At 46.0% G+C, this 25,209-nt stretch overlaps 1 protein-coding gene across 1 annotated transcript in view; it reads left to right on the forward strand.

Moving 5' to 3' along the window:
* Positions 1–2,309: 2,309 nt before the first annotated feature.
* The window catches only part of Oca2 (OCA2 melanosomal transmembrane protein), a 33,321-nt gene continuing 10,421 nt past the window's right edge, over positions 2,310–25,209 (forward strand). Inside the window, exons 1-7 of the mRNA XM_051174255.1 lie at positions 2,310–2,349; positions 2,425–2,574; positions 5,144–5,304; positions 7,030–7,109; positions 8,689–8,842; positions 22,059–22,130; positions 23,681–23,746. Of these exons, the coding sequence (XP_051030212.1) occupies positions 2,310–2,349; positions 2,425–2,574; positions 5,144–5,304; positions 7,030–7,109; positions 8,689–8,842; positions 22,059–22,130; positions 23,681–23,746 (723 nt within the window). The remainder of the gene's footprint in view (positions 2,350–2,424; positions 2,575–5,143; positions 5,305–7,029; positions 7,110–8,688; positions 8,843–22,058; positions 22,131–23,680; positions 23,747–25,209) is intronic.

A 25,209-nucleotide genomic window follows, 5' to 3' on the forward strand; every position in this document is an offset into this window, starting at 1 on the left:
AACAAGTCCACTGTCACCATAGATTTCCTGTGGCTCCACTCTCCAGACACTAGGCTCTAAGTGCACAGTGAGGGTCTGTGAGAGCTGCCAGTCTGTGACCCTCTGGGGCCGTACCCGGTGGGGAAGTAACCAACTTGGGATTTGTATACTGCCGAAGGTGTACAGGGAGCTCAAAGGAGTGTAGTTCTGCTAGAATTGAAGAAGGGGCTGGAACATCAGGTTAATCTCTGCCTGAAGAAAATCACTCCAAGCACCCAGAGGTAAAGGAAAAAGAGACTCGCCAATATTGGTGGACGGTAGCCCCTAGCTCAAGGAGCCTTTGCCCTGAACACAAATCGTCCATAACTTACATAGGTTTGAGCTGTCATATTGCGTTCTTACGTATGCTGCCACGGGTGAGTTGCTTTCAGGTTCCTGTCCTCAAGTTACACTTAAATCAATTAAACATCCCCCCCCCCCAGAGATAACAACTCTAAGTTCTAGTCATTTTGAACAAATGGGGGATTTTTACAGAGCTCCTGTAGGGGAAGCTGTTAACCAGGGTTGTCTGGCTTACCTGGTAGAAATATGTTCTTTGAGATAAGGCACAGGGTTCAGTACATAGCTCAGAGCCAGGGTCATCCTGTCTGAACTGGCAGAGTATGCTTATTATTTTTAATTATTTTTTCCTTCAGGTCTAGGATGTTGGTGACGCGTGACTGTCATCTTAGTGTTTGAGAAGCTCAGGCAGATGAAAACCTGCTACACAGTGAGACCCTGTCCTAGAACACCAAAGCAGAGGAACAGAAAGTATACAGGGATGGGACAGGGCTCTGACCTTTGAAGGCAGCTCTTAGAGGGAAGGGAATTAAGCACAGCCCCGTGTTCTCCTTTGCCAGCCTTCCTGGATGGAGCTGAGGCCAGAGACTTGGGGCTGTGTGCGGTGACAAGGAAGGCATTGGGGCAAAGAGCCACTCGGTTGCAGAATAACAAGGCTGATTCTTCCTTGCGAACATCTGTGTCTCCTTGTAGCAGTCGGCCGTGTCAGTTCAGTAATTGCAGGGTTTATTTTAGAGCCCTGTAATTGCAGGCACCTGAAGATCTTTGTCCCCAAATTGTTGTCTGTGCTTGTTGTGGGGGAGGGCAGCAAGGCTCCCAGGCCATTATGTAAAGGAGCAGGGACCAGTGGCCCTCCCTCTCTCCCTCCCTCTCTCCCTCCCTCTCTCCCTCCCTCCCTTCCCCTTCTCTCTCTCCCTCTCTCCCCCTCCCTCCCTCTCCTCTTCCCTCCTTCCCTCCCCCTCCCTCCCCCTCCCAGTCCCTCTCCTCCTCCCTCCCTCTCCCCTCTCTCCCTCCCTTCCTCCCTCCCTGTCCCTCCCTCTCCCCTTTCTCTCTCCCTCCTTCCCCTCCCTGTCCCTCCCTCCTCTTCCCTCTCTCCCTCTCCTCTTCCCTCCCCCTCCTTTCTCCTCCCCTCCCTCCCCTCCCTCTTTCTCTCTTCCCTCCTCCCTTTTCTCAATACCTCATCCTTTCTTTTGCTCCCCCCCCTCTCTTCTGTCCCTTGTCATACCTCCAGCTGTACCCAAAGCTGTCAGCAAAAGTAGAGGAAACAGTGTAGGGATGAAAGCTATTTCCCCCACTGCCCTTTTAGGGTCTCCAAATAGGACCCCATAAATTAGACTAACAAGACACAAATAGAACACACACACACACACGCACACACACACACAGAGCTATAGATGTATACAATTCAAGTATATATATTTATATGCATATACATACACACATATATGTATATACAGTTATAGATATATAAGACAAGTATATCTATCTATATATCTCTACACACACACACGCACACGCACACACTAATTATTTCAAGGCATTGGCTCACATGATTGTGAAAGCTGAGACATCCACCTGCAAGTCTAAGTGGAACTCAAAAACCTGGGCATGTGGGGGTGGCGTGTGTTCCAGTCTAAGACTGAGCCTAGAGCAGGAGATGAAGATCTGGCTCACTAGAGAGAAAGGGGACCAAATCCTCCCTTGGACCTTTTCCACCTGGGCTCAGAGGGTTGGATGGTTTCTGATGTGTTGGGAGGGCACTCAGCTCCATTCAGCCTGCCAGGTCAAATGTTCAAGTCTTGCGGAAACACCCTACACAGTAACAATTATTAACCAAACACAGGGAAATCTTGTAATACAGGTAAACAGACCCTCAAAGTAGCTCTGGCAAAGGAGGACAGAATCCTCGGGGGATGCCAGGGGGACAGCTTGTAGGTCCAGTCCAAAGGAGGGCCAAATCTTGAGCAAGCAGGGAAGCTGGGCCCCGCAACATGGAGCTTAATGTTCAAGAGCTCCACAGGAAAGAGGAAGGTAAGCCTTTGGGGACTCAACAGTGGAGATGCCAGCGAAGGTCTCTCTTTGAGACCATCGCCTGCCCTTCTCAAGTTTCTTCCTCCCTGCTACAAGACAAGATCCCCAGCTCTGGGACAGGAGTGGAGGGGGAGGTCCCTGTCCTCAAAGGGACAATGGGAGATGAGGAGGCACAGGCCGCCAAGACCTCTGAGGATGAGTTTTGGAACCCCGAGGGGGTGCTGAGTTAGGTCTTAGACGACAGGGAAAGCTTACATTCAGGCAAATGGGCAGGCAGAATGTGGCTGATGCATCAGAAAATGGAGGAATTTGTTTTTTTCTTCTCAGTGCTCTTGTCTGTGTGACTACGGTCTAGATTCAGAGGACCTGGAGGGTGAGTCCATATACAAACTGTTATTTGGTAACCGTGTACTGTTTAGGGATCATTCTCCAGAGGAGTTAAAGGAGAAAAAGGAGAGTGAGAAGTAGCTCTGTTGCTTGAAGAAGTATACCCACCCATTAGGGAGAAAGTTTAGACTTTCAGACCACGCTAAATACATTACTTGTGGCTTAGCGCAGAGTGCGGCAGAACACAGGGAGGAGTGGCAGAAGGGGGGAACAGACTGGGCCCTTGGTTGTGTTTCAGAGATCAAAGTATGCAGTAAAGTTCTGCAGAAGTGGGGGATCATTGAGGATGGGTGCCCCATGCAGAGACCTGCATTGCATCAGGATCACACTGTGGCTGGAGGTCTTAGGTTAAAGAGAGATACAGGGCAGGGCTCATCCCCAAGGCTTGCATTTGCCAAGTGTGGAAGTCATCCTGACACAATGCCAAACTCCAGGTTGGGCTTGGAGCCCTGAGCATGCATTGGGGAAAAGGAAAAGTGGCTACATGTGCAGGGCTTATGCATCCATCCATCCATCCATCCATCCATCCATCCATCCATCCATTCATCATCCACCCATCTGTCATCCATCCATCCATCATCCATCCACCATCCAGCCATCCATCTATCATCCATTATCCATCCATCCATCTATCATCCATCTTCCATCCATCATCCATTCATCCATCCATCCAGTCATCCATTCATCATCCATCATCCATCCATCATCTATCTCAGGGTTTCTCTGTGTAACAGTCTTGGTTGTCCTGGAACTTGCTTTGTAGGCCAGGCTGGCCTTGAACTCACCAAGACCCACCTGCCCCTGCCTTCCGAGTGCTGGGACCAAGGGTATGCGCTACCACACCCAGCTGCCCCTGTCATTTTTGTGTTCTTCATTTGAATGGCTAACTATAGGTGTCACCTCCCGACTAGTGCTTTAGACCCCCAAACGCACACACACTGTTTTGGAAGGTTGTGGAATCTGTGGGAGGTGTGGCCTAGTGAAGGAAGTGGATCAGTGGAGCGTGCTTTGAGGGTTACAGGCCAGCCTTGTTGGTCCCAGCCTCCCTTTCAGGATGCTCTCCAGGAAATGGAGCTACCTGCTGTCACCACCTTCAAACTGATACCAGAATACATTTTTATGCTCTCCAGTTTCTCCTTGTCAGGTGTTTGTTCGCATGTAGAAGAGGAATAACGGCTACACTCAAGGACAAAGGCTTTGTTTTACTCTGCAGTAGATAGATGCTCAAATTCTGGAGGGACGCCAGCTGCTCTTCTGCAGTTTGCCTCTAGGTGGCACTGTTCTACTTTCTGACGTCTTTAAGGACCTTTGTAGTTTCTTTCCTGTTAATACTATTTCTTTAGTATTTAGTGGGAAAGACCAGGACAGGAACAGTTTCAAGCTGGCAGAGCAACAGGGCCTCTCTTGTAACCCTCTATGTAGATTTTGCTCCATGTGTGATTTCCATTTTTCCATTTGTCCCTTCTAAACCCAAGTGTCGAACCGTGTGAAGCTCCCGTCACACAGATCACTGGGTCCATCAAACATTTTCTCTACCAGCGTGTTTTTGTACAGCATTTTAAAAAAAACAGTATGTTTAGAAAATTTAAAAAAAAATAATGAAAAAGAGCCGTTTACTGACTGACTTTCCCTAACCCTCAAAGGAAACCCCGTATGCCTCCAATAAATCAACTGCATTTCTAGGGACTAAAGACAGAACAAAGGACTGGCCACTGAACCAGCAAGTTCCTTCTGAAGATCTGCTTCAAAGACGCCTCTGCTCATTGTCCTGTGCAGTCAGTACCGCTTACACACTCTGTGCTCCTAGGACCTGGCAACCCAGGTGGGAGGGGCTGAGAATCAAGACTCAGCCAGCCAAGGAACGAGGCAGGAGCTAAGGGGCAGGGCACTGGGCCCTGCTCAGTGCCATGGAGCGAGCAGAAGGGCCGTCCCCCCTGATAGGCCCTGCGTGACCATGAGCTTGACCTTCAACTCCTGGAGCGTCCAGTTTCAGGGTGCCTCTCAGTTCTCACTGTGGTTTCCCATCTGACTCTCAGGGGTTTGACACCCTGTGACTTAGATATGGTATGGGTTAGTTCATCCATGAGAGAATCTGACCTCCTGTGGGTCCCTGAGCTCGGATGGGAATTTTATGCTAACAGTACATGGTGTGAGCAAGGAGGCAGCGTGGATACCGCCCAGTACTCAAGCAACAGACATTAAACACGGTGGAGCAACACAAATCCAATTGTATGATGTGTGGCGGTGAGGGGTTGGCGTGATACGCGGGGCGAGGTTACAGGGGTGCAGGGGGTGGGGGAATTGGTTGGAGCTACGTTTCTTTGTGAGCGCTCCCAGGAAGGGAGGAATGTGCCTTGGGTAGGGCGGTTTCTTCCTTGCTTTGCGGTTCACCTTGATAAACCCGCAGCTGTGAGCCTCAGTGGCCACGCCGACGCCGTGATGCTTCAGCTGGACCTGGCAGGGCCCCTGACGGCTGGAGGACCAAGTGGTCCAGGGAGAGAAGAGCATGTCGTGGTGGCTGTGACCCAGGCAGACCTAATGGGCGGCAGGCGGCGGCGACCACAACAGGTTATACTTATTATTTGAAAGCGATTGCGAAGTCTCATTACACCTTGTTATACGTTGGGTTTCCCATTGAATGGTTTTTTTTTTTTTTTTAATGGAAGCCAAAAGGCGGTAACTTCATTATTAGTGAAGCCATCAGTGATGCTCGCCCGCTTTGTCGTTGAAATTATTTTTTCCTATGCCATTAGAGTCAAGTCACACCTGCCAGTTTTTCATGCAATAAAAATTTTGACCGGCTTATTTCGAGAAGCATTACGGGTGTAAGCAGTTTTTGTTGTAAAGTGCAAACCAATTTGGGACTCACCTGATGTTACAGAGAACAGGTGGATGCTGCAGCTGCCCTGTGTTTGTGACATTGCTGAGCACATGGGTTCCTGAGCCTATATGCAGCCCCATGTGCAGAGCTTTGCTTCAAGTCCCGTTCTGAAAATGCACTCGTGTGCAGGAGGGGAGCCAGCAGCAAAAGTCCTCATGTCAGTGACGCCACTGGAACCCCACTGGAACACCTGCATGGAAGATATGCCCTGTGCTCAGGGGTCTTCCCCGGTATAACCGGCCATGAGACAGAAACCCCATGTATATGCAAGGTTGTCCCTCTTATATTTTCCTCCTCTGCAGATTGTAGTCCACAGGACAAAAGTCTAATTATGAGCAAGAATGATAATTGCCACTGGCCGGTACAATGCTAACATTCTAAACCATAGAATGACTTCAGGACAGGAACTAAGTTCCCACATGAGGTGCACAGCCCACTGCAAGGAACGCGGGGTGGGCATATCTGTCTACCCTGTGCTTCTTGACTCTTATGCCAAAGACCATGAGGTATAGGAGGATGCCTTCAAACATTATTTTATGATTAAAATTTTAATTGGAGCAATATGCGTATATACTTGTATGGTAGAGTGTAATAGTTCGGCACTTGTATACACACAGTGTAATAATCAAATCAGGGTAATTGACATTGCTGTCTTCTCAAACATTCATCATCTCTGTGGCAGAAAGTTGCACATTCTTCAAGTCGTTATTATAGTTTCCCTGCTATGCTACAGATGACTAGAAGTAAGGTCTATTGTCTAGGTGCCCTCTCAGCTTATTGTCCAAATTAAATGAGTAGTAGCGCTTCTCCTCGCTCTTTCCAGAAGGCTCTCTCTAACATGCTGGCACTTTGCAAATGCCCACATACACATCCATTCCCAGAAACACAGAACCCGAGTCTTTCAAGGTGATTTGTGTTTTCTCACGTATGAGGCTTCCCACAGGGACCTAGTTTAGAGTTCCTCTGTCCAACCTCTTTCCACTGCTCTCCACTGGAAGTTTCTCTCTGCTGTGTTGGCTCAGGGCAGGTATGACTGCAGCAGCTGCTGTTCCAACTCAGCTCTGTGGGAGGAGCTGAGTGACGCAGGGTGCTGGAGTTTCTTGGGGGCAGGTTTGTACCTCCTGGCTGTTAGCAGAAGTCAGCACTAAGGAGGCATTTAAAAATTGCCTCAGATGACTAAGAGACTGCCCAAGACTCAAATAATTCCAATAACACGTAGTGATTTATTTCACTCATGGATCAGTATTGGTGGCCTTTCTTATCCACCATAGGTTCTACTACATTCAAGCGTTAGATCAACTGTAATTTGAGAGTATTTGTAAAAATATTGTGCCTGTTCAGAACATATACCCCTGTGTTTCCTGGTGGTTCTTCCCAAAGACTACAACTGTACATAATTTTGACTTCTACAGGTCACTCACAACTGGACTGTCCTTTTAAGTCCGAGGAGCGAGCACGTGGTGGTGAGCAGAACCTTTGAGATCATGAGCAGGTGGGTTCTTGGGTTTCAGGATGACTTTTCTGGGTGAGGCTTACCATCTCCACTCTGTCTTCTGCTGGTATACCAGAATATCCAGGACTGAGTGATTTGTAGGGAATAATGCTTTATTTATCTACTGTCCTGGAGGCTGAGAAGTCTGAAAACACAGGGCCAACATCTTCTTTGCATGTAGTGTGTTTGGCTGCCTCCAATGGTAAGACAGAGCAAGCCTGCCAGCCTGGGGCAGTCTTCTTCCAGGACCACAGGTGTCATTATGGGGACTTACTCTTAGGAGCTCATCTAACCCTAAGCACCTACCTCTCCAAATACTATCAACATACACATTTGCAGATTAAGTTTCCTGCACTGGACCTTTTGAATGGCACATCCGAACCATATCACTTGCTTAAAGAAGTTTAGCCTACAGGACACCAAACTCGGGCACACACAGTGGCGGAAGAGTTATGTGATTTGAACAAGGTACTCACACATTCTGCCATTCTGCATGGGTAGCAAGTGCAGCTCTCCTGGGTAGCAAGTGCAGATCTCTGCAGGAGACATTGTAACGATCCCAGCCAGGACATAAGAGGATTGACTTCAGTACCCACTTTGAAGTGAAGGCATGTTTTAAAGTCAATGTTCAAATCTTATTAACAGTATACAAATTCCATGACAGTTTACACGGGAGACTTGAGTATCCCGGTTTTGGTATCATTGGGGGTCCTGGATGCAAGCTCTTGTATCCTGGGGGATTTGGGACTCCTTGGGATTTTTGTTTAACTAAAAGAAACTCTCTTCAACCAGCATTGTGGTTGCGGTTATGGCCATCACGGTTACGACAAATCAGTTAGGGTGTATACCCTGGAGGGCTGGAACATCACACACGTTTATTCAGAACTCGGGACTGGGAATCTGACATCAGGCAGAGGACAGGCTTAGCTCACTGTGAGCGTTCTCTTCCTGGGCCACAGATGTCATCTTGCTTTTGTCTTCCCCGTATGACTGTGTCCTCATCTCTGCTGATGAGCACAAGGACCCCTGAATCAAGGTCATTTTCACCCATTGTGTCTTCCTTAAGAACCATCTCTAAATCATGCTCTGGGGTCTGGGGAGTTAGAGTTCAGCATATGAACTTGGGGTGGGAGTTGACACCATTAGGCTCACCAGATTTATAATCGAGAGGCTTTCAGAAAAGTGCTTTTGTTTGAGTGTGTCCTGCTCGTTTGTCTTCAGGCTTCCCATTTATTTAGGTGCCGTCTAACACTCCTGGGGACCAAAGTTTAAGTAGCCGGTGACTCTCCGTGTTAGCAGGTGAAAGAGTTCACTGTGTTGATGAGGATGGAGAGAATGAATGGCTAAACCCATTGCCAGTTGTTGGAGTAGCATCTTCAAAAGGCTGAAGGGCCCTTGTTGAGTGTCCCAGAAAGACTGTACTTAGGGCTCTTCTGTCTGGGAGATTGTGGATCACTGTGGAATACCCTGGGCTCTGGCTCTGGCCATGTGGCTGTGCTAGAAAGGATACTGAAGAAGTGTACTAATTAGTCACTTTGTGACCCCAGTCAACCTCAAGACCTTTGATTTGTTTTTGCAGGGAGGCTGTTTCCATCAACATCCAGGCCTCCCTTCGACAGACTCGCCTTGTTCCTCTCTTGCTGGCCCATCAGTTCCTTGGAGCGAGTGTCGAAGCACAAGTCACAATAGCGGTGGCCATCCTCACAGGGGTTTATACTCTGGTGATATTTGAGGTAACCTCCGTGCCTGCTTCCTGTGATCCTCCTGCGCCTGTGCTCAGGACAGCTTGCCATCTGCCTTGGTAGACTCCACTTTATTGATTTTTCTTATTTTACATATCGACCCCAGTTCCCTCTCCCTCCCTCCCTCCCATGCCCCCTCACCACTCTCCCATCCCATTTCCCCATCCACTACTCCACATGTAGGGTGATGCCTTCCAGGAGGGGTCATCTAAATCTGTCAAGTCATTTGCAGTAGCGACTAAGTCCTCCCTCCTTCCTCTAGGTTAAGGGAGTTTCCCTCCATAGGGAATGTGCTCCCAAAGTCCTTTTGTGCACCAGGGATACATCCTGGTTCCACTGTCAGAGGTCCCTTAGACTGCCCAGGCCTTCTAACTGAGACCCATGTTCAGGGGGTCAGAGTAGGTCCAATGCTGGATTCCCAGCTATCAGTCTGGGGGTCCATGAGCTCCCCCTTGTTCAGGTCAGCTGTCTCTGTGGGTTTCTGTAATCTGGTTTGTCTTCCCTCTCTGCATTTGGACTCCAGTTCGGTTCAGTATTTAGCTGTGGGTGATAGACTCCACTTTAGTCAGTCAAGTTGGAGAGGTGTACTTCTCTAAGGATTAGACTGTCCCTCATTCTATGTAGGAAAGGCAGCTGCCCCCCCCCAATAGTTGCTGAATCATGAGCACCGACCAGAACAGGATTAGATGGGAGAGGGCAGAGCAGCTTAGTGTTCTATGTGTTTAGTAATTGAAGTTTTAATGTTGAGTTTTGAGTACTCATGTATTTGAGATATAAATATATGAAGTTTTGTTGGATATGCATTTTGCAAATATTGCCTTGTAATGTCTGTGTGTCTCATAGATTATGATTTAATGTGAAGTCTAAGAACTTACTGCTCAGCTGTAAGTTCTCTAACATATTTAAAGTCTTAGCTTTGAGCCAGTGTCTGTGTGTGTCCTAGATGGAGGTTCCTTTTCAGATCCATGGATGTCCAATTACTCCAGCACCGTTTATCAAGAAAGCTTTCTCTCCTTAACTGAATTGCTTTTGTTCCTGTATTAAAAAAGAAAAAGATTGGGTGGGTGGGGGAATTGCAGTGGCTAAAGAGATGGTGGTTCAATGGTTAGAGCATTTGTTCTTGTTGCAGAGGATCTGGGCTTAATTTCCAGAATCCACACGGAGGCTCACAACTGTGCCTCCCTCCCATTCCAAGGGGTCTGGTCTCTTCTTTTTTGCTCCTGTGGGTACTAGGAATGCACAGACATATGTATGAGTGAAACACCCTGCCCCGGCCAGCAGGGTCAGTTAACCCGGACCTTGAGGGGGGAAGTGAGAATTAAGATACAAGAGACGAGAGAGACAGAAAAGACGGTATTCTGATCAAGTCTCTTTTAATGAATGTAATGTAGTAGTGGAGAAATGAGGGGATGGGGCAAAGGGAGGAAGTTAGGGAGGCAGAATGTCCTTCCAAGCAGAATGCAGGCGCCATGTTTAACAAGAGAGCAGTCCTAGGGGAATGGAAAATTACCAGTGTGTTAGTATCTAAGAGAGTAGTAGGAAGGATGGCTGTTAAGATGCTAACTTTGCTCTGGGGTTCCCCACAACACCCATGTACATAAAATAAATAAACCTAAAACAAAACAAAACCCAAACACTTAAAAAGCAACTCGAGTCCTTGTGGGGCATATTTCCCAGTCCCTCGTCTTGGCACACTGGTTAGGTTCTTACCCATCCCCCTCACACTGCCTTGATCATGGCGGGCATGCTCTGTCTTCTCACTGGAGGGAGCACCTCCCACTTGCTACATTTCCCCCAGTTTGTTTAGTGCAGTGGTCATTCTCATTCCATACATGCTTTATATGCTCTCACAGTCTGCAAGCATGGTGTATCTCTTAATTTGCTTTGGCTTTTGTTAAAGAAACAAGTCACTGTACAGACCCTATTCTATTCGGTTTCTACTAAATCTTCACACTTCCTTCTCTTTGGAGCAATTGAAAATAGCACTCCATTTTCTTTGTATGGATGTTTACTGGAAGCGCGCGCGCGCGCGCGCGCGCACACACACACACACACACACACAGGACGTTTTAGGATAGTCTTGTGATCTGCCATTTTCCTGATCTCACGGGAGTAGTTTATTTATTTATTTTTGAGATTCTCGAGATTTTAAAGATAGACTGTTATAGATTGTGGGCGGAGGTGGGACCAGGACACCACCTTCAGCGCTTTTTCTGGAGTCTTTCAGTTATACAATTAGAGTTTGATTCCCACATGGCCAGAGGACTTACTGCAAGGATTTTTATCTGACTTGATTTATATTTTGTGAACTGGAACTTAAAATTAAATTCCTATTTTGTGACATGACGGTGACTTGCAGATATGAATTGCATATGCAACAATGTGTGAAATGGAAACTCTCTGCCCTTGGTTGGTTTGTTCCTGGGTAAAGAAGGAAAAGAAAGTTGTAGCAGTGTTAGAACAGCTGCGTTTTAGTTTGTGTTCATATAACTTCTGCGCTTCCAGAATTTTGTAGCTTTCCTCCACTGGTGAGGCTTCCTGTGGGTGGGGGATGGTCTCTGGAAGTAAGGTCAACATTGTTGCTTTCCTGACTTACACTGCTGATGTCTGATCCGTTGGCCCCAGGCTGAACCACTAACCCACCCACTCACTCTCCCGATACTGTTGCCACTGCTAGTTTCCTGGTCCTGCCTTACCTGTTTTTCCTGGGAGCTCCCTTATCGTGCCTGTTGGTCAGTGTTGTGGCTAGCACCTTGAACCAGGCATGAAGCTAGCTCAGTAAGTAAGCAAATGTCCCTGAGTGCCTGCAGGTGTTTGAGACAGTGCTGAGTTCTGAGCCTGGTCAGCCTGACCTCTGAGCAGTGCCCACACCAATTCTTTCTTTCTTTATTTTTTTGTGCCACTGACCCACACGCAATTGAGCAGGAGACAAAGGCTCAGCCAGGGTCCCCATATGTCTCTAATAGCTGGGTAGGATGGAGACACTTGAGGACATTCTTTGGGTTATTTATACCTCTGATCCTATAGCGGAGGTAGAACTTATTGGTTCTTCCTCAGTGTTATATTTCTTATCCTCTCTGAAAGCACAGAACAAAGTTGGAGCAATCCTTCTAACTCTCAGACTTTGATCTGTAACTGGGCCTTGGCCTTAGAGAATTTCCCAGCATAGCATACTAAAAATACTACCACAGCCAAGGTTTGCAGACTGAATAAAATCACATTTAAAATGTCTTAGACAGTCTTAACGAAAAGGAGTTCACAGCATAAAGGAGACGGTGTGTTTCTCAGACATCCACCCTGGGTTCCTTTCTGCTGGAAACACAAAGGCGCTTCCCTTTACCCCGTTATCAAACAGAGGCAGAATCGTGCAGCCTCTGTGTGAGGCCAGGCTTCACTGCTCAGGTCTTTTTGTACTTGGCTTATGCATTATGCAGCGTTTGGTTTAAAAGCTAGCTATGATCTTCTGCACTAGCCCAGTGCCCCATGTCTTCCTAACCTTATTCTGCCTGTGCTGTAACCGATCTCCAGGCACAGCCTGGCCTGCATATCTTATCTCAGCCGAGCTTGCCAGGTCTGTCCACCCAACCTATTCCACCTACCCCAGGGCACCCTCCACCATCCTCAGACTTAGCCTGGGTCCCACATCAAGTGCCCTGGCCTGAGGAGCCCTGTTGATGCTATCTTTAACCTGAGGCTTGGGCCAGGACTGACATCCTGTACATCATCCCAATCCATGTGTCCTCATGATCTTATCCCAGCCCACCGTACCCAACTCCCAAGCCTGTCCCAGTCCAAAGATCCTGTGCATCAATCCGGATGATGAGTCCACCTGACCCTTCCCTGCCTTCCCTCAGTCGCCATACCCACCCCAGGCCTACAACCAGGACCCTGGCTCAGACTGGTGTGCCCTACCCAGCCTCCAGGTTTGGGCTGGTTAGTGCCAACCTTTTGTGCCCACATCCAACTTATGACCAAGGCTAGAAGTCCAAATGCTCAGGTCTCATTGCAAAAACACAAACAACATGAATGGTTAAGATAGAAAGTACGTCCCCTGCAAAATCTGCCAGTCCTGTAGAAATATTCTTTTGTGAGGATTACCCGGATGAAGCCCCAAGACCAGGAGTGTAAAGGGACAATCATAAACACAATTGAAGAATTAGGAAGTTTGAGATGACATAAAGAAACAGCTGAACAAACTTAAAGAGAATAAATGCCTGAGTGATGCCCAAGAAGCACAGGTGTAGGTTGAAGAGGATGACAAAAACAATCCAGGGTTTTCACTAAGGATCTAGAAATAATGAAAGAAACTAGAAATAATGATGAAACGAACTTGAGATGAAATGAAGACGGGATTGAAAAGCTCAACAGCCCAGCTAGAAAACTCAGAGGAATCCTTACAAGAAGGGATCAAGGAGAAGACAGAATATCAGGACTCAACAATAAAGTGGAGGAATTAGACCACTCAAGCAAAGAATATGAAGAAACCCAAAGGAGATGCAGGAAAGGGATGCGCAGGATCTATGAGACACCGTGAAAAGACCAAGTCTTCAAGTTACAGGCACAAATAGAAAAGAATCCAGGTCAACAGTCATAGGAGAAAACTTGCACAAACCCAGGAAAGCTATACATGTGCAATACAGATGCAAGAAGCACACAGAATCCCAGACAGAAGAGGTCAAAAGAAACTCTCCATAGCATATCATAGTTAAAATGCTGAGTATACAGAATAAAGCAAGAGTATCGAAAGCTACCATAGAAGAAACACAAGTCACATACAATGCAAACCCATCGGAACAGTTTTTTTGTGTTTTCTTCTCAATGGAAACCTTAAAAGCCAGAAGAGCCAGGAGCAATCCCCTGCAAGTTCTAAAAGACCACAAATGCCAACCTAGACTACTGTATATCCCATAGTTGAAGGAGAAATAAAACATTTCTGTGACACAAACAGGCTAAAAGAATTATGTCCATTAAACCAGTGCTACTGGGGGTGGAGGGGAGGTCATCCATGGACGATCAGGTTGGTTTTAACCTGGAGATACATGAATGGTTCAACCTAGCTTAGCCAGCAAATGTAATAAATCATACAACCATCTCAATAGAAACAGGAAAGGCCTTTGACAAAATCCAACATGGCTTCATAGTAAAGTTCCTAGACACAGTAGGACTACAGGGAATATACCGCAACACAATAAAAGCTATACATGACCAACCCACACCCAGCAGTATCCTAAATGAGAAAATCCCCAAGATACATCATTAAAATTAGGAATGGGAAAGGACTCTCCACCATTTCCACTTCTTTTCAAAATAGTACTTGAAACACAATCTGGTATAATAAGGTAAGAAGAGAAGGAAATTAAAGGAATGCAAATAGTAAAGAAGTCAAATTTTTCCTAATTGTAATTGGTATTGTTATTATACAGAAGGAATTCCAAAAATGCCACTAGAAAACTTGGAAAAATGATGAACCATTTTATCAAGGTTGAATACAAAATCAGTAGCCGGTTTATACACTACACCAGGCATGCTGAGAAGCAATCATGGACATACTAAAATTCACAGACGCCTCAAAGACGATAGAGTATCTATGAATAAATCTTACTAAGGAAGGGAAAGACCTCTACAATAAAAATTTTAGATCTCTGACAAATCAAGCTTGGGGAAGTGAATGGAATCTGGAAAGGGCTCATGTACATTGATTAGTAAAATTAATATTATGAAAAATGGCCATCCATTACATATTCAATGCAATCTCAATAAAAAAATAACCATGATATTATTCATAGAAATAGAAAAAAGATTCTAAAATTCATGTGGAACAGCAAAAGACCACAGATAGCCAAGGCAATCCTGAGCAAAAAGAACAATATTGGAAGGATTTCTATCCTAGATTTCAAGATATAGAACACTATAGTACCAGCATGGCAATAGATATATAGACCAATGGAAAAATAGAGAATAACAGAACATAAGCACACACAGCTATAGTCATCTAATATTTAACAAAGATGGCAAAAACATACACAAGAAGCATGGCATCTTCAATAAATAGTACTGGAAAATCTGCAAGTCCACACCCTGCACAAAAATCAATTCCAAATGGGTCAATGCGAATCCCCAAATGCCAAAACTGCTCTAAGAAAACATAGACAGTAAGCTACAAGACATGGACGTAGAAAAGGGTTTTCTGCCTAGGACTCAATTAGCCCAGAAATTAAGGCCAACAATGGACAAGCAGGACCTCATAAAACTAAAAAGGTTTTGTATAATAAAGGAAAACGTCAGTCAGGTGAAAAAGAAGCCCAGAGAAACTCTTTGCCTGCTGTATATTTGATAAAGGGTTAATATCTAGAATATATAAAGAACAAAACAACAACAATGAAAAGCAAAATCAAACAGAATCAACAAAACAAAGAACCCAATTAAAAATGGGCTATTTCTTTCAACAGAGATTTCCCAAAAGAAGGAACAAAAATGGCCAAGACGTAGCTCAAAAAGTGCTCACCATCTTTAGCAATTAGAGAAAGGAAAATTAAAAGTCCTTTGAAATTTCACTTTGTCTTAGTCCCAATGTCTAACATCAAGAAAAACAACTGACTAAACAATTGACAACAAGTGTCAGGGAGGATGTGGAGAAAGGGGAGCTCTCATTCCCTATCCTGAGGACGGCAAGCTGGTGTAGCCACTACGGACGAAAGCACAGAAAATTCTCAAAAAGCTAAGATCAAATCCATTATTTGGTACACTTATACCATTCCATAATTTATCCCCAAAGGACTCACGTCCTACTCCACAGATATTTGCTTCGCTACATCCATTAACAATAGCCAGAAGCTGGGTGGTGGTGTGTGCACTTTTAATCCAGCACTTGGGAGGCAGAGGCAGGTGAATCTCTTGAGTTCAAGGCCAGCCTGATCCTCAGAGTGAGCTCCAGGACAGCCAGGACTACTCAGAGAAACACCGTCTTAGGAGGAAAAAGCCAGCAGATGGAACCACTTCAAATGTTTTTTGACTGATGAACGGGTAATGAAAAGCTGCACATGTGGGCAACAGAACACTATTCAGTTATAAACAAAAATGAAGTCATGAAGCTTTCTAGTAAATGGATGTAACTTGAAAATATTGAGCGAGACGACCCAGGCTCAGAAATTCAAGTGTGACGTGTTCTCCCATCTGTGGTTCCTAGCTCTAGGTCTTTAGATGCGAGCATATAAACACACACAGTAACCACAGAGAGCAGGGAAGTTAAACAGGACCCGGGTGGGGTCTAGAGAGAGGAATCAAATGATATGAAGAGGGAAGTAGGAAAAATGGAAGAGAGGCTTTAACTTGGAAGAAATAAATAACACTGTTGTTTGGAAATCCACAAGGAATCTTACCATTTTACGTTTACTCCAAATTACAATACTCTATATAACACACACACATAATATATATTAAATAAGGATACATCCAAATCTATGTTAAGTGAAGTTAAGCTACTTGAGGTGATAATGCTTTTCCCAAGAGTGGTAGACTATCTTAGGAAATCCCCAGTATCGTGTGTTACGAGTAGTTTTTCTGTCAGCCTGGTCCCACAGCCACGTCAGCCCCAAATAACACACAGAGACGCTATATTAGATATAAAGCTGTTGGCCTGTTACTAGTGTTTCTTATTGGCTAGCTCTGTCTTAAATAACCCATTTCTATTAATCTAAGTATTTCCACGTGGTCTTATCTTACCGGAGAGAGGGTTCGGAGTTCTGTTCTCTCCAATCTCTACGTGTTGAATCCCCTCCTACCTCTCCCCGAAACCTCCTTGTCTCCTAGTCCTGCCTATCTTGCTTTCCTATTGGCTACCAGTGCTTTATTCATTAACCAATAAGAGAAACATATTTATAGAATGACATCTCCCATCAATCAGGCATGAGAAACCTCCTTTGGTCAGGGGAAACAATATCGGCTATTGCATTTTCTCTTGTTTGAATCCTCAAAGTTGAAGTTCAGAACTCAGAGGAATCAAGTTGGACATGACCCGAAAGCTTCTTCCCTGAAAACTAACTTTCATAGTACTAGAAGGTCTATGCAGACTGCCAAGGGAGTAATCAATAGTCCTATCCAGCTGTGATACCTGTGAACCTCAGCAGTAACCACCAAGCAATATATCCTTAAAGGGGTAATAGTGGTTCTTCAGTCTTGGCAGTAAGCAACATCTATCTATCTAGTTGGACTCATGGCCCGATTAGCAGGAGGGAAATCAGGCCTTATACTTTCAACTTTTATAGCCAACTACAAAAGGAAGCCTCTTTGGAGAGAGAGGGAGGAGGCTGCATTTCAAACTGCAATGTGCACAGCACAATGCTGGTCCAAGCAGTTAACTCCAAGGCAGGTTGTCTAAGTTTTCCTTTGTAATTAATGGTTTGCAGAGCTGAAACTCAAATAACACCTGTGGCCAATTACTGTTCCCCTAACCCCCCAGTTATTCGCCTCCAAGTTTCTTTCTACTACTGTTTCACCCAACAAGTTTTCTCCGTTACCTATTTCCCAAGATCTTTCCATTTCTTCTTCGGAAATGATTTTAGAATTTCAGGAAAACGGATGAATTGGCTTACACAGGGCTATCAGTGAAGTCAACTTTCCTATCCAGAGTGTTTCAGTCCATCGGAGGTTTTTAGGTCATGACCCTTTCAGTCTTAACAGAGTTCAAACCTCCACCCTTTCAGTCTGAACAGTGTTAGGACCTCCACCTTTTCAGTCTGAACAGAGTTCAAACCTCCACCCCTTCAGTCTGAACAGTGTTAGGACCTCCTCCTTTTAAGCCAGCGGCCTTTGTTTATTGCTGAACATGAAGACAGCAAACTGGCTTGAGCGGGTAGATGGCCGAAAGTGACTCAAAGGAGAAGAAGATGAAGTGGTTAGCTAGCCAAAGAAACCTTATTTACCCTCTGTGAGAAGCCTGCCCTTGTCACCCGGACTTAGGAAATATAGCATACAGTAATAGGCCAGTAATGGCAGAGTGAGGGCTCCATCTTTAATGGCTGCCTTTGGAGTCCCAGCTTCTCTCCAGGTGTAGTGCTCATCCAACTGCACAAAAATATATAACAGAGCCTGATGTCTAGCCATAGCCCCTAGAATGGGTCTTTGAGATAGACCCACCCTTAAGATGGCTTCATGATGGTCCTGTGACCCATATGGACACTTACAAAATTACCTGAATGGGCCCAGTCATTCCTTGAAGGCATGAGTATGGAACAATGGTTTGGAGGGGTGGCTATGAAGACTAGATTCACCATTGATGGCCTTGTCATTAGAAAAACATCCTGAGTGTGAGATCAGTGAGCAAGGACATGGGCATGTATGAGGCTCTTATTACATGTGTCTATGAGCATATGGGATGGTGTGTGTGTGTGTGTGTGTGTGTGTGTGTGTGTGTGTGTGTGTGTATGAGGTGGTCTGGGTGCCCCCTTATTGCTCCTGTTACTGGTTCAATCTTCTTCATGACTGGTCTAACCTTTCCCCTATATCCTGAGGTTTGTGAGTTTGTCCCTCCGAGGACTAGGCATTACTAGAAGTGGGGCAGGCACTGTTAGCCAGCCAGGACACATTGTGATGGCATGGGTATACCTTCTGCCATCCCTTACCGAGATCCAGTCTTTTTATGTTCTCATCCAACCTCCTCTAGGAGACAGTGCTCAGGTCACCTGCCAGAGTGAGTGCAGCAGCCATGCATCTCAGGCAGGGGTGGCTCAGTCTCATAACACTAGACAAGAGGATTGGCATAGCGGCTTTCCCCCGAATGTTGCAGCATCCAGACATGTAGCAAACAATGCATCTATCCACCTTCTCTCTCCCTGGAGTGCCTTCACAAGTGGGGAGGGGACAGGACAGGACGGCAGGGTGTGGCTTCTGAGCCCCCACCCACCTGTTATTATCGCCTTGACCTGATTTGTTAATGTCTTAGAATGCTAGTTTGCCTTAAAAATACATTTAGCCTTAGGATGCCTGGGTTGATCTTGTCTGGGCTATTTTAATAAATGGATCTATGAAGACTGGGATGTGCGTGAGGAATAATGAGACACAGGATAGTGTCTTAGTTTGTTTTTTCTTGCTGTGAAGAGGCACCATGACCACGCAACTCTTATAAAGCCAAACATTTAATTGGGGCTGGCTTATAGTTAGTTCAGAGATTCAGTCCATTATCTTCGTGGAGAGAAGCCTGGCACCGTGCAGGCAGACGCGGTGCTGGAGAAGGAGCTGAGAGATCCACATCTGGATCCACTGGCAGCACCGAGAGATTGTCACACAGGGTGTGGCCCAGTGCTGCCTAGTCCATGCCTTCAAATGCCCCCATTTGTGGTAGGCCTGAAGCCGCTGGAAAACTCACACCTTTCTGCCTGGAGGCCACCCCAGGGCAGCTGCTGTGCCCTGCATTCCACTATTACCACATCCAGAGCCGGCCAGCTGACTTCTGATTGGTCTTTACCACATGGAGGGTATCTGGCAGTTGCTTCCTAGTGATTAGGGCAAGGTCCAGTAAGGTCTGGGTCTCAGCACATGTTGCTGAGTCAGGGGTCTACATCTTGCTGGGTCTTTTCTGCAGCCTGTCATGACTGCCAAAGCAGGGGTTTGGGTGAGGGTCTGGGCCCTTCAATAACACACATAGAAAACCACAGGGGGAAGTTGTTGCTTGTGAAAGCTGTCTCTTAAGTGCCAGGAACTTCTGAGTTAAGTGCATTGATGTGAAGACTCCACACAATCGTATATAATGTTTAAATTCCTCTCTTTGTGAAGCTCCCACCGACTTTCAATGCCAAGTGTATTAAAAGGGCACTTTCGATCAACTGGAACAATTCTTATCTGATGCTTTTTGAACACAAATTTCAGAGCCATCTGCATTCTCACGCCCACCGCTAAGAAATGGAAACAATTTAAATGTCGGCCGTTTGATAAGTAAGCAAAACCAGTGGAACACAGACACAATGGGAAACTAGTCAGTCAAAAAGTGAAGGAAATTCTGCCCTTTGCAACAACATGGGCGGAACTGGGGGCCATTATGAGAAGTGAAAGAGACAAGGAGATACAGAAAGAGGCAATTTCTCCAGTGGTCTGCCCCTAAGAGGCATGAAAAGGTTGACGTCACAGATACTCAGTGTTGTGTCGTGGTTATCAGAACCTGGAGAGAGAAAAGGACTGGGTATACGGGAAGATGTTGATCAGAAAAACTAGTTCTGGTGCACAGGGTACACAACAGGTAATGGTGGATATGGAAACATTTCAAAGAACAGAAGGAAGGATTTGGGGACTTTCTCTTTCTTCCCCGAGACAGGGTCTCACTATGAGGCCATAGTTGTCCTGGATCTTGTTATGTCAACCAGGCTGGCTTTGAACTCACAGAGATGTGCCTGCCTCTGCTTCCCAAGAAATGGGATTAAAGTCATGCATCGCTGCTCCTGGCTTTGAGGTGTTTTGGAAATTAAGAAATGTTAATTGCCTGAGGGACGGACACATATATCTACGAGACAGATATGACAGATAGGGAGACATGAACATCACGGAGTATGCATAGATGGCAACATCACGAGACAGTTGGTAGATGCATATAATACTCATAAGCAAGGCTACATAGTATCTGCCTGGCATATACAATTTGTGTTTCTACTTTAAAATATTAAGAAATGGTCTACAGACAATAATGGGAAAATAAAAAAATTAGAGGAATGCAGCTTGCCTTGGAACCATAATGAAAGGTAGCAGGCAGGCCACCCATTCTGAAAACATGCTTTACCAGGTTGAACAAAAAAGAGAGACGTTAACACCAACACAAAGAGGTTTCTGAGCATTCATTAGCTTCCTGTCGTCACGCTGCTTTGAAATGTAATCTCTCTTCAGTTCCCTACCTGTCCTTTTAAAAATCTTTTATCCCTCATGTACACATCAGAAAAAAACCCGATTTGAGAAATAGTTGATTGTTTTTTAAATGACGAAATCAAGTGTAGGCTCCTGCTACCCACCCCACCACCCCCAACCACTTGTGGCTCAGTGCTCAGCCCTGGCTGCTGACCGCTAGACTCTTACCTGTAAACACAGAGGATATGACTGCTCCAAGGCACCGTTAAAGGGAAGGTTTTCAAAAATGTAGGTATGAGGGAGAAAAGAGCCAGAGGCATCTGGGAGAGTCCAGAGCAGAGAGAGAGAAAGTTGACCATGGCCAGGGGACTGGGCCAGGCAATGAGGTGGTGTGTGTGTGTGTGTGTGCGCGCACGTGCGTGCATGTGTGCGTGCATGCGTGTGTGTGTGTGTGTGTGTTAGAGAGATAGAAAGACAAAGAGAGTGTGTAAAGGAGGCTGAGGACTGAGGGAGAGAGAGGGGGCACCAAGAAGGAAGACAGAGAGAGAGAGAGAGAGAGAGAGAGAGAGAGAGAGAGAGAGAGAGAGCATGAGACAGCAAAGTATAGCGTACTGGGGAGGTTAGTGTAGACTTTAAAAATGTATAACAAGGACTTGTGAATGGGCACTGAGGTCCTGGGGGCCAGCATGGGCTTTGATATGTAGCTTTGATATGTCAGTGGAGCCATATGTCCCTTCTGCCAGAGGTGAGGGAAAAGACTCCTTTTGGTAGATGCGGACTGATTTTACAAGGTCTGGAGGAGCCCTGGCTTTTATCTAACTGCCAGAAATCCCCCTCTAACCCAGATTCCTAGCAGAGTTGTTAAATTATACGGTGAACTTAAAGGAACTGCAGGCAAACTCTCTTCCAGAGTTGCTTTACCGCTTGTTTTGCGCTCTTCAGGGGCAGTGTCTGAGGGCTCAGCTTTTCCAACATATTTGGCATTGGAGATTCCAAGTCCACCGGATTATATAACTCAGTAGAAAAGATCCTTTTGTGATTCAGTTGCATGCTGGCCTTTCAGTTAGATTAGGCACTCGGCTGTGTGCAGGCTTAACAGCGGTCTTAGTGATTAAAAGGGGCTATTTTATGTCCTTAAACAAAAGTTTCAGTTGCCTAAAGAGAGCATGGTAAGTAATTAATTCTGCCTCAGTGCAGACTTCCTTCAGCAGACTTCCACGGTCGTTCAGGGAACGAAAGCTACTTTCCTAGAATGTAGTCTGCTGGTGGCTGTGTGTCTCTATGTCAAGCCCCTTGAAATGGTCTTCATTTGGATGGTGTGGAATGCAACGGCACATGGGACACTCATGTCAGTGCAGGCTTTTTGTGTGTTTCTTTCCAGATAGTGCACAGAACCCTGGCGGCCATGTTGGGAGCTCTGGCGGCATTGGCAGCACTGGCTGTGGTTGGAGATGTAAGTCGCTGCGTTTGATTTACTGACTTGCCATTGGATACAATGCCAGACCCATGGAAACTCTAGGGTGTAGTAACCGCTTTAAAGTCTTCTATACGGTGTTTCCACGTGTTTTGCCCATGATCCATAGACTCACGAACTGACACCCTTGGTTTAGGAGAGTTGTCCCTGGATATAAACACACTCAGCTATGTAGTGTTAGTCTCCATTTGGTCTGGAGACAGGTCTTAGATGTGGATCTAGTGTTGTGTGTCTGTCCATCTTGGAGACATGGAGGTGGACCTCTGGGGCCGGGGTTCTGCCCTGTGGCATTGCAGGCCTTGGAGATGCCCTATCTAAATAATGGAGGCCACTTGACAGGGACGTGAGGAATTCGTAAAGGGAGGTGGAGGAGCCTGAGTATTGTTAGGAAGCGGAGAAGTTCGGTAGTCCTGTTTGGCTCATTTAAATACCTATATGTACATGTTGTGTTTTCTTAACTTAAAATGTCATCGTAGAACTAGTGTGAAGGCAGTTGTAAGATGCGAACTTTTTCTTGGCTGCTTTGCCATAAGTAGATGCTAAACTGAAAGGTAAAATATCCACAAATTCTAAAATTTAGAGATCAGAGAGTTTTTCTTTTCTTGTAGTACTTGGAACCCAGGGCATCGCACGCGCGGTAGGCGAAAGTACTCCTGAGCTACATCCCGCCTTTACCCGTTGTTTTCAGTGATAGCCGAGTTGTGTGGGAAGAAGGATGAGGAGGTCCATGGTAGGAGCAGGGTTAATTTGGACCAGGGCTTTCTTTAGCAAGCAGTCTTTCCTCACAGGCTTAGGTTTTTACCCTTCCGGGGAGGGCTGAGGCCCAGTTCTGCCAGGCACTGCTAAAGCTTCAACTAGGATGTAGATGGCTGGCATTGGATGCATTGACTTCAGGGAACTGACTTTGGGAAACTGAGGCTGATATTATGGGAAGGAGGGGGCTGGTCAAGCTGGATGCAGTCCATGGGTTTGGGGTGCTGCTGGGCTGGAGTGGGATGGTCTCCAAGTCTCCGAGTCATGCACTTGTTCTCAAGTACTGTTCCAATAATCTTTCCCTTGGAAAATTGCTCTTATGGCACACAGCGGGCACACACATGGAGAAGCCCCTGGCCACTTGGTGAGTTGCCCTTTCCTGGCAGGCTAGGCTTCGGCAGTCCCTCACCTCACACTTAGTGCTAGGGGTACTTGGAGAGCAGAATAGACAGCTGTCAATCATACAACTCTCCCGAGGAAGACACGCGCAGACCAAACTTGCAACTGAGGCAATAATCCGGGCAACAATCTTCCCAGAGCTTCCAGGAGTGGGGTTACATTCTTTCTTTCTTTTTATGAAACTTTTGATGTGACAGATGAGCTGGATCACGAGTGTTATTCAGCAATGATATAATCCAACTCCAAAGGGAAGTGGATGGAGTGTTTCCAGCTTTGGCCCAGTGAGTGGGTTTGTACTAGGGGCAGCCCGTCTTCTGAGCTTTTGTCGGTAGGGCTGAAGCACAGGATTAATTGGCAAATTTGCGCTTTGGTTACAGAGACCCAGCCTGACCCACGTGGTGGAGTGGATTGATTTCGAGACTCTGGTCCTGCTGTTTGGCATGGTAATTACGGTCCTCCCAGCAGGACATGGCTCCAAGTCCTGGTCCTTCGCTAGTCATTATAGTCAAGGTGGCTTGACAGGGCTTGATTGAGAAGTGTTAGTGCTCATTTCTCCCAAGGAGGAGGGAATGGCTGGCGCTCTGGCTCCTTAAGTGGAGACTTCAGCATTAACACTACGTTGCTGAGCAATGAAGTGTCATCATTATTTACAAAAGTTAGCTATTTTTTTTGTTATCAACCTTAAGAAAAAGAAATCGACATACTTCCTATAAATGAACCACACAACACTTCCAGTGATTGGGGAAGTGATTTTAATTATATGAAGAAAAAAAAAAAAAAAGGTTCCTAAGTAATAGCCCTAGTGCTACCGTTAAGCTGTGAGGGACATTACGAGGTCAGCTTGTTGGAAGGAAAGAGAAAGTCATGAAGGCTTAGCACAGGACATGAGTTGTAAGTCAATTAAGGTAGATTTGGCAAGGCCCTGGGCAAAGTGGGAATGATTGTGTGTTCTTGGGTCATTCTCTGGACAAGATCTGTGGGGCTCAGCGGAACTACACCAGGAGTCTTACTTTGTAGAAGTCACCAGACAGCCTCATCTGTTTGCTGGCATCTACTCTAGGTTTTCAAGGGACTCAGAGTTGCCATTGTCTCCGGATGAGAAGGTGGAGAAGGGCTCTGGACTCAGGTTTCACGGAGGAGCCAACGGCTGTGCTGGCTGCTGAGAAATAGGGCTTGGTCATTTGGATAGAAGGGTGTCACACCAGATGTCTGTAATATACGATTTCATACAAAAGTTAAGCAAATGGAGTAGTAGTTTCGTAGAACTGCAATAACAAAGCATGGCACATATGGTGGCCTGATGAATGAACATTTATTTCTTTCTCACAGCTAAAGAGGCTGGATTCTGGGATCATCAGGGCTGGCCTCTACTGAGTCTCCTCCGTGGCTGTCTTTTCTCCATGTGCTCATGTCCCATCCTCCTATAAAGCCAGCTGTCATATTCTATTAGGGACCACCCTCACGATCTCACTGTAACTCTTTAAAAAGTCCTGTCTCCAAGTGCAGCCACAGTTTGAGGGCCTGGAAGTTAGTAGTTCAACACACACGTCTTGGGGAGGAAGGACGGAATTGAGCCTATAAAAATAGCCCGGTCTTTCTTTTCCTCAATGAAAAGTGCTCCAGCAGACACTTAGGTATTCTATGCTTTAGGTACTATGGAGTTAGTGCACAAAGCGGGTCTTACTTTCCCGGGCTTACTTCCTGGAGCTTCTTACCCCAGTCTCTGTCCAATCAGACTGTAAGGAGTAGGTTTTTCCCCGCCGCCCGTCCCACCACCATGCCTGCCCCAAATAATACACAGAGACTCTGTATTATCTGTTGGCCAGTTACTTGTTTCTTATTGTCTAGCTCTGTCTTAAGTATTAACCCATTTCTATTAATCTAAGTATTTCCACGTGGTCTCATC

The sequence above is a fragment of the Phodopus roborovskii genome, unplaced genomic scaffold (genome assembly GCF_943737965.1).
Source record: "Phodopus roborovskii unplaced genomic scaffold, PHOROB, whole genome shotgun sequence".
Lineage (NCBI taxonomy): Eukaryota > Metazoa > Chordata > Mammalia > Rodentia > Cricetidae > Phodopus > Phodopus roborovskii.